The sequence below is a fragment of the Notolepis coatsorum genome (assembly GCF_963971535.1).
Source record: "Notolepis coatsorum genome assembly, chromosome: 1".
In the NCBI taxonomy this organism is placed as follows: domain Eukaryota; kingdom Metazoa; phylum Chordata; class Actinopteri; order Aulopiformes; family Paralepididae; genus Notolepis; species Notolepis coatsorum.
Genome location: NC_140165.1, coordinates 81,022,362 through 81,038,898, shown reverse-complemented (window position 1 = coordinate 81,038,898; position 16,537 = coordinate 81,022,362). Strand labels below are relative to the sequence as shown.

General features: G+C 41.3%; 1 protein-coding gene across 1 annotated transcript in view; it reads right to left on the bottom strand.

Moving 5' to 3' along the window:
* Positions 1-560: 560 nt before the first annotated feature.
* aimp1b (aminoacyl tRNA synthetase complex interacting multifunctional protein 1b) overlaps positions 561-16,537 on the bottom strand; it is a gene marked incomplete at its 3' end in the record, with an annotated part of 41,814 nt that continues 25,837 nt past the window's right edge. The window contains exons 4-6 of the mRNA XM_084313163.1: positions 12,227-12,420; positions 1,439-1,610; positions 561-727 (exon numbers count right to left, since the gene is read on the bottom strand). Of these exons, the coding sequence (XP_084169289.1) occupies positions 561-727; positions 1,439-1,610; positions 12,227-12,420 (533 nt within the window). The remainder of the gene's footprint in view (positions 728-1,438; positions 1,611-12,226; positions 12,421-16,537) is intronic.

The window sequence follows — 16,537 nt, the reverse complement described above, 5'->3', positions numbered from 1 at the left end:
GACCGCCCATACTAACATAATTGGCAGTGTTAGCGGGTGGGAAACCCGGCGAGGGTGGGTCCTGGTCGTTGTAAACAGCGACTCCTACAGTTCGGTCGGAGCGCCTGCACGGCAAGGGAAGGATCTGGGAGAGGTAGTGTGACCTTCCACACGTTACACTCTCCCAGTGAGAGTCCACGCTGCCAGGTGAAAAGAAACGGTGGGCAGGCTACACATGTGTCGGAGGAAGCGTGCGATAGTCTCCGCCCTCCCAGACCGACGGTAGGGGGTAGAGTGCGCAACGACCAGGAAGGGGATTGGGAATTGGCATAACGACTAACATTGGGAGGGGAGAAAAACAGAAAAAGAAGGGGGGAAAATATAATAAAAAAAAAATAAGAATAAAGGATTTCATTTAATTTCAAAGTATTTCTTTATTTAAACTCAAAAGGCAACTGAGGTTTCCCACATTCACGGTTACATTGAATTTACAAGTTTACATCCTTATAAAGCCACACTTTAAAAAAATAAGTGTGTGTGTGTCTGTGTGCGTGTGTGTGTGTGCGTGTGTGTGTGTGTGTTTATTTGATGCTACTGTTGATGAGGGTAGGAGCTCTACAGAGGCCCTTCCCCCTCACCTCAAACCCCACCCCTTTATAGTTAGCCACGCCCCTAGAGTCCGTCTTCAGGTCAGACTGAACAACGTCCCACACGCCATCCTTCACCTGGAGCTCCTTATCTGGCTCTCCTAGAAACAGGAACACACACACACACACACACACAGGCACACACAGGCACACACACACACACACACACACACACATATACACACACGCAGGCACATACACACACAAATATCTTAATATGAAAAAAGGTGTAGGAAGGCTTTGAAAGGCAATTGAGAAAAACATTTTAGAAATATTTGTATGTGTATGTAACCGTAGTTACTGGGATAGTGATGTAGTATGGATATGTAACCATAGTTACCGGGATAGTGATGTAGTATGGATATATAACCATACGAGATAGTGATGTAGTATGGGTATGTACTGTAACCATAGTTACCGGGATAGTGATGTAGTATGGGTATGTAACCATAGTTACCGGGATAGTGATGTAGTATGGGTATGTAACCATAGTTACCGGGATAGTGATGTAGTATGGATATGTAACCATAGTTACCGGGATAGTGATGTAGTATGGATATGTAACCATAGTTACCGGGATAGTGATGTAGTATGGGTATGTAACCATAGTTACTGGGATAGTGATGTAGTATGGGTATGTAACCATAGTTACCGGGATAGTGATGTAGTATGGGTATGTAACCATACGGGATAGTGATGTAGTATGGGTATGTAACCATAGTTACCGGGATAGTGATGTAGTATGGATATGTAACCATAGTTACCGGGGTAACTTAGTGATGTAGTATGGGTATGTATTTAACCATAGTTACCGGGGTAGTTAAGGAAAGTGACTCTGTCTCCAGGGTTGGATCCGGTGGGAGGAGCCAGAAGTTCTATATGGTCATCGAGGGCGGAGCAGCACAAGAGGCGGGCCTGGGAAGCCACGCCCTTCAGTTTACACGGTCTCACGTTACAAACCAACACAGCAAGACCACCCTGGAGCTGAAGAGAGAGAGAGAGAGAGAGAGAGAGAGAGAGAGAGAGAGAGAGAGAGAGAGAGAGAGAGAGAGAGAGAGAGAGAGAGAGATAAAGACAGAGAGAGAGAGAGAGACACACACACACTACACACACACACACATAGGGGTGTAATCTAAATGCATCGATTCTAATGTGTTCGATTCGATGCATCGATTTGAATAGGTTAGATTCGATTATAATCGAAATTAATCGGAAAAAAATTATGTTTTTTTTTTTTTTTTTTTTTTTATCCACTTTTTCTCCCATTTTCTATATTTTCTCCCATCCCAATTTCGTATCATCCAATTCAACCCTCCCCTGTCACGAACGCTGTTTCTTGCCTCCCACAAGCCGGCTGCAATGTGGACTAAGTCATACATAGCACAAGTCCCCTCCGGTACTTGAGGTAACAGCAGTCGCATCTTTTCACCTGCGCAGCTCGATCTCTCAGTGACGAGGAGTAACGCGTGGGAGGCTCACGCTGCCCCCGACACTTCCTGATTCTACTGCGCAGGCGCACCAACCGACCTGTAGGAGTCGCTGTCCACAACGCCCGATCCCCACCCATCAGTTTCCCACCCCCTAATACGGCCAATGTGTATTAGTATGAACGACCAGCTAAACTGAAAGCAATGTGGAGCGCTGGGCTCGAACAGGCGAGCCCAGCGTCTCCAGCATTCGTGGCGAGCGCCTTGCCCACTACGCCACGTAGCCGCCAATAATGTTTTTTTTTTTATGTTTTTGGATTGTTTGTATTGTTTTTATTGACCTATACATTCATGCTGAGTGAATCAGTTCCCCCAGCCACATTTGTGTATTCAAATTATTTTGGGGAATTAACTGATAGAAAATGAATTGAAAATGAATGGAATGGAATCGTGGTCAAATTAAGAGATTTCATGATTCATTGAATCGTTGCCTGAAGAATCGTAATCGAATCGAATCGTTGTGAGGTCGAATCGTTACACCCCTACACACACACATATATATATATATATATATATATATATATATATATATATATATATATATATATATAGAGAGAGAGAGAGAGAGAGAGAGAGAGAGAGAGAGAGAGAGAGAGAGAGAGAGAGCAAGAGAGAGAGATAGAGGGAGACATAGGGAGACACCCATAGAGACAGACAGAGATAGAGACAGAAATAAACACATAGAGACAGACAGAGAGAGACAGACATATAGACAAAGAGAGAGATACACACACATAAAGAGAGAGACAGACAGACAGACTAAAATCTAATAATCTTTACATTCATGAACACTTACAAAGTTATTTACAAAGTTATTAAATAGAAACAAAGAAACATGAGAAACATGTGGAGGTCCAAAGATAATAGAGGCTGTGTACAGCATATTCATGTAGTTCTCTCTCTTCCAACAGGCAGCCATCAGACTCATGAACACTACTTAGCAGTGTTAATTTTGGCAGCTATTTTCATTTTAGTTTTAGTCTTAGTCATGTGTCAAGTGCTCCTTTTTCGTTTTCATCATATTTAGTCATCTGCATTTATTTTTCGTTTAGTCAGTTTTAGTCAACTAAATGTCTGAGCATTTTAGTCTTAGTCAGTGTTAGTCTCGATTTTGTCTTTTTTGTTTTTGTCTAGATTTAGTCGCAGAAAACTGATGATTTTTATTAAATTTTTTTTTTTATTATTGCAAAACAAAACTTATTAAAAGTCAGTACTCAACACACAATGTATAATGAAACTTTCAGTAAAGGTGGTTAAAATATATGCAAGTACAGAAACAGGATAAAACAAAAATAGTCAATAATAACATTTTAACCGTATACAGTGTATATCCAGCGAAGTTACAATTATATAAATGTTAGTATATAATATACCCCTAATACCTATTTTCTAAAACCCTACACACATATGCTCCAGCTCAAACCCCCCCCTCCCGGACCCCCTCTTGGATAGTACCTCCATTATCCCTCACTCCTAACCAGACATCACCATTATAGGCTAGCTTTTATTCTCTCCACCACTTCTAACCACATTAACATTTTGGATTCATTGAGCCCCAGAATTCTTGCTGTAGATATTTCTTGATATATCACATCGAGATATGTAAGAAACCACACTTTCCGGCACATTTTTTCCGGTTGAAACCAACGTGATGCGATCAGTTTTTTAGCTACTGTGATACCCGATAAAACCAATCTTTTTAGTTGTGGATTCACTGCAAACTCAAAAACATCATTCAATAGCAATACCGCGGGGTGTACAGGTATATTCCAAAATACGAGTATTGATAATTGTTGGGACACATCTTTCCAGAATGCCTTAACTGGTGGGCAGTCCCAATACATGTGCATAAATGTTCCTTCGTCCCCATTTGTACATTGGGAGCATTTGGAGTCTTGTATAAGCCCCATTTTGCACAGCCTTATAGGAGTCAAGTATGTCCTGTGAATATAGTTCAGATTGATTTGTTGATGATCCGGGTTCCTTGATGTAAGTCGGACATTTGCCCAGGCTCCTTGCCAATCAAAGTCATTTTCCAGGTCTGGTATATCCCTCCTCCAGACATTGTCTAGTTGAAGGGTTTCATACGAGGACGTTAGTAATTGATAATAAAAACCTGATACAAAACCTCCCAATGTATCTCTTTCATAGAAAAATTTGTGGTATCTGTGGTGTTCAATTGGTATGTGTAATGGAACACCGTGAGATCTCATACAAAGTCGTAACTGTATGTAAAAAAGCCATGTGGACTCGGTGAGGTTAAACTTTATGCATATTTCGACATAACTACAGAGGCCCTTGTTATTAAAAATATCCCCTAATGAGTGTATGCCTCTTTCTTCCCATACAGGGAATCTTATAGGTCGTTTTCCCATTAAGAGAGCATTGTTATTGAATATGGGAGTGTGATTATGCCATACTTGAGGGTTAGGAAATTTCCTTTGTGTTTCCCGCCATGTCCTGATTGCATGGGTTATTATTGGGCCAAATTCTCGCTCACAATGCTTGATTGAAAGTTTAGTGTATGCTATGTCTTTCAATCTCTGTGGGGCTACTATGTTTTCTTCTAATTTTCTCCAAGATACCAAAGCCTCGGGGTCAAACCATATCTTCTTCAATGGTCTTAATGTGAAGGCATTAAAATATTGTAAAAAATCTGGGACTGCCATGCCACCGTCTGCTTTACTTCTCTGTGCGGTGGATCTTTTTATGCGAGGTGGTTTGTTATTCCAAATAAATTTGTATGTGGAGGTTTGTAATCTTTTCCAGTAGCCCTCTGGAGGAGGTAACGGAAGCATTGAGCTGAAGAAATTGATTCTTGGTAATACATCCATCTTAACTATTGATACCCTTGCCTGTACTGAGTTTTTAAGTTTTGCCCACCTGTCCAGGTCGTCCTTGATTTTGTTCTGTATTTTTGTGTAATTGTGCTTCACCGTTTGTCTTATGGTGGGAAATATTTCCACACCCAAGCATCTGAAATGTTTGACCATGGGTATCGCACCTGGGAGGGTTGTCTCTTTTTTTGCACTGGTGTTAAGAGGAAGAAAAGCCGACTTAGGCCAATTTATTTTAAATCCCGATAAATCACCAAAGTTCTCTATCAACTTGAGTATAAGCGGCAATGTGTTGTTGGGGTTTTGCATGAACAATATTACGTTGTCCGCATATAAACTAATTTTATGATGTGTGCCCTTGATTACTATTGGTTCTATGTGTTGGGATTGTCTTATAAATTGTGCTAAAGGTTCTAATGATAGATCGAATAGTCCGGGACTAAGAGGGCAACCTTGTCTGGCTGAGCGCGATACCGGAAAGATATCGGAGATGAATGTGCCTGTTGTAATCCTGGCCGATGGGTCCTTGTATAGTACTTTAATCATATCAATGAAACCTTTTCCTAACCCCATCCTTTCCAATACTGCCCATAGAAACGACCATTCCAACCTGTCAAATGCTTTCATAGCATCCAGGGATAGTATCGCCTTAGGTGTGATGTCCTCTTTGTCTGTATCTAGTACGTGCAGTATTCGCCTTATGTTATCATTGATCAGGCGACCTTTTATGAAGCCTGTTTGGTCCGGATGAACTAAAGACGTCATATGCTTTTGCAATCTGATGGCTAATATCTTAGAGTACAGTTTGACATCGGTTCCGAGGAGGCTTAAAGGACGGTAACTACCGCATTCAGTGGGGTCTTTGTCTTTTTTGTGAAGAACTGAAATGAGTGCGGTATTTTGGTGTTCAATGAAGCTTCCCTCTTTGACTGAGTATAAGATCATATTTAGTAATAAGGGTCCAAATATGTCCCAGCAAGAAATGTACATTTCTGATGGGATACCGTCAATTCCCGGAGCTTTGCCGTTTTTCATTCCGGATATGGCCTTCTTGAGTTCTTCTAATGTGATCGGTACTTCTAACTGTTTAGCGTCTTCATCCGTAAGTTTAGGGAGAGTAATTTGATTAAGATATGTGTCTAATTTGTCTTGATCAAAGGTCGTTTCTGAGTTATATAAATCGGAGTAGAATTCTTTGAATGTATCGTTTATTATTTTGGGTTCTGTTACTAGAGCTTGTTGTTTCCTAATGGCAGTTATATCTGCAAATTTTGCATTAATTCTTAGTCGCATGGCTAATAGGTGACTAGGTTTAGAACCTTGGAAGTACTGCTGTTGTCTAGTGCTGCGTATTTGCAATTCCGATTTTTGTCTGTACATTGCTTTGATCTCTGTCTTTAGAATGTTAACTTGGTTATCTAGTCTAGTAGAGTTGTTGTATTTTAAAGAATTAAAAAGCGTTGAGTAAAGCGTTTCCATTTCAGACAGTTTTGTGTTTTGATTTTTGCGCAATATGGAGGTAAATCTATCCGAGAAATCCTTGATCATATTCTTTACCGACATCCATAATATTCTGGGATCTTGCACCGAGTTAGCATTATCTTGTAGGAATACTGTGAGAGCTTCTTTAATTTGTGTAATGAATTCCTTGTTGTTAAGCAGCATCGAATTAAAACGCCATCTTGGGGCCCGGGTAGATAGTGTACCAAATGTTGCTTTCAGGATTAAGTAGCAGTGATCTGATAGCGCATTGGGTGTCATTTCCACTTCGTATTTATCAAATATTCTCGGGGATGCAAAGACGTAATCAATTCTGGATAGTGTGTTGTGTCTCGCCGAACGACAGGAGTACTTGCGGGTCATGGGGTTAAGTGAACGCCATAAATCAGTTACTCCTGTTGATTTCGACCAATCTTTTAATGCTTTAGATGAATTATTTTGTTCGCTGGAGAAGGAAAGGTAAGTTTTGTCCATCCTTGGGTTCCAAATGGCATTAAAATCCGCACCTATTATATATGAGTACTCGGGATGGTTTAACATTTCTCCTGTTAGTGAAGTGAAGAAACCCACTTCGTACAAATTCGGGGCATATACCGCTGCCAATGCAATTTTCCTGTTATTGTGTATAATCCTAGCTATAGTTATGCGCCCCTCAGCATCCGACCATACCCCTTTCAATTCGATATTTAATTTGCGTCTGACGACTATGGCTACCCCTCTAGTTCTCGTAGCAAAAGAAGAGTGACTAATATTATGGTATATGTTATCCGCTAACGTATTTATGTCTCCCTCTAAAATGTGCGTTTCGCTTAATAGAGCCACGTCCACATGTTCTTTTTTCATCAGTGTAAGCACGCTTTTGCGCTTGTGTTGTTTGTTTATCCCACCGGTGTTCCATACCATTATATTCAAACTAGCCATAGTCTATGCATGTTTTCGTGTAGTTTTTGGTAATGTTTCTGGAGTATGAAGCTACAATAGATGCACATCCAATTAATGAGGTCCCGTTGAGAGCTGAGCTTAAAAACATATATATATATACAAATAAAAATCCCCTATTTTCCCCTCACCCAGAAAGTCGAACATGCCTGTGTTCCAAGAACACATCCTCCGCGATTGACTTTCTCCCATGGTCCACCGGATTGCCCAAACTGAGCATTGTAATCCTAATTTTCCTATGCTCATTGCCATAGGATCTAACATTTCCATTCTATTGCAATAGAATGTCGCTTTTGGTCTTGCACCTTCCCTTACTGTAATGAAGTATTGTAATAAATAACCTAAAGATAAAAATAAAAAATAAAATAAAAAGAGAATAAACCTTTATCGACATATTCCTTTGAACCCTCCACCAACGTGTGGGGAAAAAAAAAAAGGAAAAGATTGTAGATCAATATTGACACCTTAATGTGAAGAACATTGGAAAAGAATAATGTAAGTTAAAATATATTTATAAAATATAGAGTAATATTGACACCTTAATGTGAAGAACATTGGAAAAGAACAATGTAAGTTAAATTATATTTAAAAAATATAGAGTAATGAGAAGAAAAAATTAAATAAAATAAAAATCAATGGAAAGATATAGATAAGGAATAAGAGATAAATATTTATCAACGTGGAGAAGCCACTAGAACCGATTTAACTGATTAGATAAGATAGAAAAGCAGCGCCTTTTAGCGCTTCAATGTGCCTTTAATGGAGTGATTACTTAAATTGTTAGAATAACCTTGCTGTGCTCATACGTTTATGTGTGGTTAATTTTAAAGTATTATTAAGGGCTGATTGCACTTCATTTAATTTATTATCTGCTATGTGTATGCACACCGAATGTTATTGTTAGAGTTGTATGCTTCGTTGTCATGGTGCCTTATATTCTAGAAGGTTGTAGAATATACTAGTGCCTAGACTATTTTACATTCCAGAATGATCTAAGAGACCCAGGGCATTTGAGCGATAAACCCAGAATATTCCAGATAGATCTTTTTGCATTGATATTTATTTGTCCCCTCAGAGACCAGAGACTGAAATTATAATGTATTATGAATCGTATTATACACAGTACACTTTGTTATAGACGACTTGCATATCGTTTGCTACTTTGATGAACACAACAATGTCATTCCAACACTGGTGGAATGACCTCATTGATGAACACAATAAAGTCATTCCAACACTGGTATATATTTAGAGAGAGGCTTAACTGATTCCGGCATTTTCGTCATGCTTTGGGTTATTTGCTGCATTTTGATTCAGGAAATCCTCAGCTTCAAAGGGTGTAAATGGACCTGACCTGCGGCCGTTATTGCCCAAGAATGATAACAGCGCCGGATATGCTAGCCTTGGCTTGTGGCCGGCTTTGTACAGCTTTTGCATCACATCTTTGTATGGTTGACGTCGGATGATGGCCTCTCTGCTCAAATCTTCGTAGATAAATATTGGTTTATCACCATACTTCAGCTTCCCACGTTGGTTGCGAGCATATTTGATGATGTCATCCCTTGTTGTAGTTTTCCGCAGAGTGACAATGATGACTCTCGGCCCGTTGATATTTTGCCCCTGGGAACCAATTCTGTAAACTTGTTCCACTTCTGGCACTTTGTTTGGATCGGAGTTTTCCAAAATCGTTGATAACTCTTTTGGAAAGTTGATGTCATCGCAGTTCACTGCTTCATCAAGCCCCACAATGCGGATGTTATTCCGCCTGTGGTAACGATGGGTTTCTAGTTGCCTCTCCATCACTTCGTTTTTAAGCAATTTTATTTCCCTCCGATATTCATCTTTCACTTTTTCCATCTCTTCTCCCAACTCTGTCATGCTACCTTCGTTCGCCTTGACTGCTTTTGTGTTTTCTGTCACCGAAATCTCCACTGTCGTGATTCGCTTTGACTGTGCATCGATCGCTTTCTTGACTTCTTCTAATTTCTCATCGATGCGATCGAATTTAGCCTCGATGCGATCGAATTTAGCATCGACGTTTGCCTCGAGCGCCTTGATGTGTGTAATCTGCAGGTTAGACTGTTCTACCATCTGTTCTTTCATCAGGTTAGACTGTTCTACCATCAGGTTAGACAGTGTGTTGAAATCGGGTGGATTTCTGCTTTCTTCAGTTGGCGGCATATGGTAGATAGATGCAGTGACGTTGGAATCCATAAATCTGGCTGCTCTCCCTTTCACGGAGCTTGAATCTGTACCTTCTTTTATGTTGGTCTCTATTGACTCTCTTTCGGGGACCGTAATCGATGATCCTGGTAAATTGTCCTCTTCCTTCTCCTCCTCGGAGCTTGTCGCCGTCGGCTCAGAACCAGCGACGGTTAGGACGCGTCTTTCTCGTTTTGTTACGTCCTGCGCCGTTGAAGTTGCCGTAGTTATTTTCTCTGCCACCTTTCTACCTTTAACCATTTTGTCTTTTGATATGGTTAGTAGAGGGTCTTAACAATACATACGATGTGGTCTATTCTCTTTCTTTACTGTCCAAATAATGTTTTTAAACGAAATTAGCGTTGGTGGGAACGGAGCAATTGCAAAATGCGTGTGCTACATGTTGTAGCTTAACCGGAAGTCCTGATGATGATTTTTGTCTAGTTTTCGCTAATGAAAAAAAGGCATTTTATATTTTTATATTGTAAATAATGCAATTCTATTTATTAAGTATAGTCTAGCCAAAACCCTATCAGCTGATTCACAATAAGTTCAGTAGAAGGCTAGAAGCCCAATAGTAACCAAACATTCCTTGAAATGGTCAATAGATTCAGAAATAGTCAGACATGGAATGGAACATATTCTGATTTAAATTGCTTTTATTTTTTTTACCAACAAAGGAACATTAGGATAGTGTAAATACACAGTTCACACTGATTGCAATTCTCACTGGGACCTACTGTACAAATTTCACACACGTCACACACACATTCCCTTTTGTCCCTCGAGTCGTACCGTAGATCGCCGACGTCACTTTAAACTTAAAATGGCGGCACCCATTAGCGCATTCGGCTAACAACATTAGCTTAGCGAACCTGCCACCGCACTTCTACTGTATGTGCATAAAGTGTGGTAACAAAATATCACAGCCCCTAAGACTGGGAGCGTTCTAACTCTACTGAGCATGTACCCAACATTATATGAAAAATAAAAAGTCATTACGACGTTTTAGTGCACTTCAAGCGCTAAAGGGATTCATAACTTATAGCAGGGTCAATCTCAGTGTTAGTACTCGTCTGTTTCTTTTCTTTTCATACCTTTTTAAGTGAACGTGGTCTTGTCCTTATTGTATCCATGTGTAATGTTGATAGTAGTGGGTGTACACAGATGAAAGAGAGCAAGTCTGTGTCTGGGATATAGGTCCCGACTCCCAGGCTATTAGCCTAGCCATCCTCTCAGCCTCTGTCGTCTTAAATGCTATGTTCTTTTGGTAGAACTGTTCGGCTTCCCCAGGAGTGTTGAGAGAGTAGCAGATTCCGTTCATGGTTATTGGTATAAGCTGTAGTCACGAGAGACCTGGGACGCAGTTTTTAGCCTCACGTATGTTATGTAGCTTGGCTTTTAGCCATAAACGCTGCTGAGTTTAACCCGGAAACGGAAATGGGAAATTCTGAAATAATAACGTGACTTATTCTAAAAGTTATAATTATTTTGTCTCATCTGTGTTTTAGTCAACATAAATTAAGAGAGAATTCGTCATGGTTTTTGTAAACTAAATTTTTGTGTCCTCAGTTGTGGTCAGCGATATTTAATTAATAATTTAGTGACGTTGGCGTCACATGGTGTTCAATAACGTGACGTCACGTCTCGTTGTCGTCGCGGGAAAAAGCTTCGTTGACGAAGATCATTCGTCATCAAATTCGTTGACAAAATTAACACTGCTACTTAGTCATTCAGATTTGATTGTATATATTTATGTGTTCGTTTTTAAGTATTTTAAGTACCATACGTTGATTTATTCTACTGTTGCACTTTTTATATTAACTCTCTCAGCACTAACTTTTTTTTCATACATCACTATTATGCTGGTTTTATTATGTTTTTGTGTATTTTATTACCATGCTGTAGGTCGAGGGGGCGAGACCCACCTTGCCCATCTTGCTCTTTTTTGTATGAGAATATGACAAAGATGCAACAATAAAGCTGAATCTAAATCTGTAACCACTGGTAACCACTTTAATTAAAAATAAAACACCTAATTTATATGCAGTGGGTAGAGCAGGTAAAACACTGGAAAACATGATATTACTGTTCCACTGTGGTGTGTGTGTGTGTGCGTGCGTGTGCGTGTGCGTGTGTGTGTGTGTGTGTGTGTGTGTGTGTGTTACCAACAGCTACAGCAGACCATATCACAGCTAGGCTACAGATGTAAACTCCTAGTTTTTATCTTTGGCAGCCTAGTGCACAAGTTGGTTGTGAGGGGCCTACAAATAGCCGGTCTCCCCAAAAGGAAAGCCTAGCAGTTTGCCAGGTACTGCTCAGTATCAGCAATTATAGGAAGCCGCTCAATTTGGAGGAGGCGCTGTTACCTTTACCCATGATTCTGCCGCCCATGCACCTTGTACCTGACTGTTCTTCATAATTTTCTGATTGCACTCGCATTGTTTATGTCCTTTGTATGAGGCTTCCTTGTACTTCTGTTTATGTGGACATAAATAAACATTTCAAATGTGTGTGTGTGTGTGTGTGTGTGTGTGTGTGTGTGTGTGCGTGTGTGCGCGCGTGTGTGTGTGTGTGTGTGTGTGTGTGTGTGTGTGTGTGTGTGTGTGTGTGTGTGTGTGTGTGTGTGTGTTACCTGCTCCAGGTCTGTCTGTGGTCCCAGTTTGATGACGACCATTCGAGGGTTGGGCTCTCCCACATCCACCTCCTTGACACACAGGGTCTCAGCCAATGGATGCCTGCGGACGCTGAGGATCCGACCAATCCGGATGTCAAGGCGAGAGACATCAAGGCGAGGCTCCTCCCCCAAAGATTCTGAGCTGGTACGACCTGAGAGAGGGGGGGGGGGGGACAGGAGAGATATGGCATAATGTAATATGGCAGGGGAAGATAGTATCCCTCCACCACTGTCTCTACCCTCCATCACTCTCTCTACCCTCCATCACTCTCTCTACCCTCCATCACTGTCTCTACCCTCCATCACTGTCTCTACCCTCCATCACTGTCTCTACCCTCCATCACTCTCTCTACCCTCCACCACTGTCTCTACCCTCCATCACTCTCTCTACCCTCCATCACTCTCTCTACCCTCCATCACTGTCTCTACCCTCCATCACTCTCTCTACCCTCCATCACTCTCTCTACCCTCCATCACTGTCTCTACCCTCCATCACTGTCTCTATCCTCCATCACTCTCTCTACCCTCCATCACTGTCTCTACCCTCCATCACTGTCTCTACCCTCCATCACTGTCTCTACCCTCCATTACTGTCTCTACCCTCCATCACTGTCTCTACCCTCCATCACTGTCTCTACCCTCCATCACTGTCTCTACCCTTCATCACTGTCTCTACCCTTCATCACTGTCTCTATCCTCCATCACTGTCTCTACCCTCCATCACTGTCTCTACCCTCCATCACTGTCTCTACCCTTCATCACTGTCTCTACCCTCCACCACTGTCTCTACCCTCCATCACTGTCCTACCCTCCATCACTGTCTCTACCCTTCATCACTGTCTCTATCCTCCATCACTGTCTCTACCCTCCATCACTGTCTCCACCACTGTCTCTACCCTCCATCACTGTCTCTACCCTTCATCACTGTCTCTATCCTCCATCACTGTCTCTACCCTTCATCACTGTCTCTACCCTCCACCACTGTCTCTACCCTTCATCACTGTCTCTACCCTCCATCACTGTCTCTACCCTCCATCACTGTCTCCACCACTGTCTCTACCCTCCATCACTGTCTCTACCCTCCATCACTGTCTCTACCCTTCATCACTGTCTCTACCCTTCATCACTGTCTCTACCCTTCATCACTGTCTCTATCCTCCATCACTGTCTCTACCCTCCATCACTGTCTCCACCACTGTCTCTACCCTCCATCACTGTCTCTACCCTCCATCACTGTCTCTACCCTCCATCACTGTCTCTACCCTCCATCACTGTCTCTACCCTCCACCACTGTCTCTACCCTCCATCACTGTCTCTACCCTTCACCACTGTCTCTACCCTCCACCACTGTCTCTACCCTCCACCACTGTCTCTACCCTCCATCACTGTCTCTACCCTTCACCACTGTCTCTACCCTCCATCACTGTCTCTACCCTCCATCACTGTCTCTACCCTCCATCACTGTCTCTACCCTCCATCACTGTCTCTACCCTCCATCACTGTCTCTACCCTCCACCACTGTCTCTACCCTCCATCACTGTCTCTACCCTCCATCACTGTCTCTACCCTCCACCACTGTCTCTACCCTCCACCACTGTCTCTATCCTCCATTACTATTTTTACCGTTGCGCATATAGACTGCCCTTCCAACTGAAAAGTGTCAGGATAGAATCAAAATATTAGGTAAAGAGAGAGAGAAATGCCCCGTATTCCATTGCAGTTTGCACGGCCTCCTCAGCGTGCCTCTCCGCGGACCTATATATTATAGCGTGGGTGGTGGTGATGATGATGATGATAGAAACCGCTGTGGCGCATACAGTTGAATGCTGGTATTACACTCACTGAGGGACAAGAAGAAGTCACATCCGATGGGATTTGGGAATCTCAAATACAAATCGGGATTGGAATAAAAAATGCATTTATATTAAACAATACAGAATATACAGCACTTCCTGGGGTCTGTAGGGTAAGCACTTATTCCCTCCCCCCTGAACATTTATGGAGATGTATGGGCCTTTTAAGTCAGTGATAAAAGTGTCTTTCAAGGATAAGTGAGCTCCTGCACTGATTATTATAGTTCAATATTCAATATTTGATCACCAAAGCCCCCCAAAAAGCATAAAAAGGGGGCCCCTCGCCAGAAAAGGGCCCCCAAAAATCGGCCCCCTTTTCAGCCTTTGAGCACCTGCCCCTCTAAAGTCCTGTGCACGTCCCTGACTGTCTCTACCCTCCATCACTGTCTCCACCACTGTCTCTACCCTCCACCACTGTCTCTACCCTCCATCACTGTCTCCATCACTGTCTCTACCCTCCATCACTGTCTCTACCCTCCATCACTGTCTCCACCACTGTCTCTACCCTCCATCACTGTCTCTACCCTCCACCACTGTCTCTACCCTCCATCACTGTCTCTACCCTCCACCACTGTCTCTATCCTCTATTACTATTTTTACCGTTGCGCATATAGACTGCCCTTCCAACTGAAAAGTGTCAGGATAGAATAAAAATATTAGGTAAAGAGAGAGAGAAATGCCCCGTATTCCATTGCAGTTTGCACGGCCTCCTCAGCGTGCCTCCATCCTCCATCACTGTCTCCATCACTGTCTCTATCCTCCATCACTGTCTCCATCACTGTCTCTATCCTCCATCACTGTCTCCATCACTGTCTCTACCCTTCATCACTGTCTCCATCACTGTCTCTACCCTCAGATGGGTTTTCAGTTGTGATTTGAATGATGATAGTGAGTCAGACTGTCGGACATGTGGGGGCAGGGAGTTCCAGAATCTGGAAGCCGAGCAGCTGAAAGCTCGGGCACCCATGGTGCTGAGGCGTGAGCTGGGGATGGAGAGGAGTCCAGTAGAAGATGAGTGGAGGGTGCGGGAGGGGGTGTATTCCTGGAGGAGGTCAGTGATGTAGATGGGGGCTAGATTGTGGAGGGCTTTGAACGTGAGTAGGAGGTTTTTGTTTTAAATCTTTTTATTTTTCATGAGGTTTCACATTCAATCGACAGATCTACAGAATGTTCAGTGTCACTCTCATGAACAATTTTCCTTGTGCTCCCCACTCAATCTATTCTCCCATCTCTCACTCACACTTACACACACTGGGACATACACACACGTACACACACGTACACGCGCATACAGGCATACACACACACACACACACACAAAAATATAATAATAATAATAATAATAATAATAATAATAATAATAATAATAATAATAATAATAATAATAATAATAATAATAATAATAATAATAATAATAATAATAATAATAATAATAATAATGATAATAATAATAATAATAATAATAATAATAATAATAATAATAATAATAATAATAATAATAATAATAATAATAATAATAATAATAATAATAATAATAATAATAATAATAATAATAATAATAATAATAATAATAATAATAATAATAATAATAATAATAAAATTTAATTAAATAAAGGGACAGTAAATAAATCGTAAGTAAATAAGTAATAAGGAATAAAAGTGCAAATGTCGGTATTGTAAACAGTGACAGTTTATAGCACCCAGTTGGCCACTCCGACAGAGAAGGGTCCGGGCTGCTGCGTGTTCAGCTCCCGTTCCCAGACCCGACCCCATGAGGGCGGGGTTTGACAGCCATGCGCAGGCAACCAGGCACTTACACGCAGACAAAGAGCCTCAACAGATCAGCTAATCTAATCTGCTAAAACTCCATGTCTGTTATATTAGATATGACACATTTATAGGACTACATTATGAGTTTCCAGTTGAGTATAGAGTGGATTCCAAAGTTCTTGAACTAAGTGACCTTGATTGTGCTTTTCAAGCGTTATCTTTTCTAAGGGAAGAAACTGAGATATTTGTCCTATGAACATATTGAATGTTGGTGAAATTAAATTTTTCCATAGAAGAAGTATACATTTCTTTGCAAAATATGTTATGTATACCAACAGTCTGCATTTATTTGGTCTAAGTGGCAGTTTGTCAATTATTTAATAGATAGACACATGGTGATAACTCAAATTCCAGCTCCAAGACAGATTTAGTGAGTGAATTTTGTTCCAGAAATGCTTCAATTTGCTACATTGCCAGAACATATGCAGAAATGTTCCTTCTTTAATTTTACATCTTGGGCAATTTGGTGAGTTTTCTTTTGAGATTTTGTGCATTTTTACAGGAGTAAGGAAGAATTTATGAATACATTTGAAATTACTTTCTTTGATCTTATTTCTTGTAAAGGGAAAGAAAGTTCGATCACAGA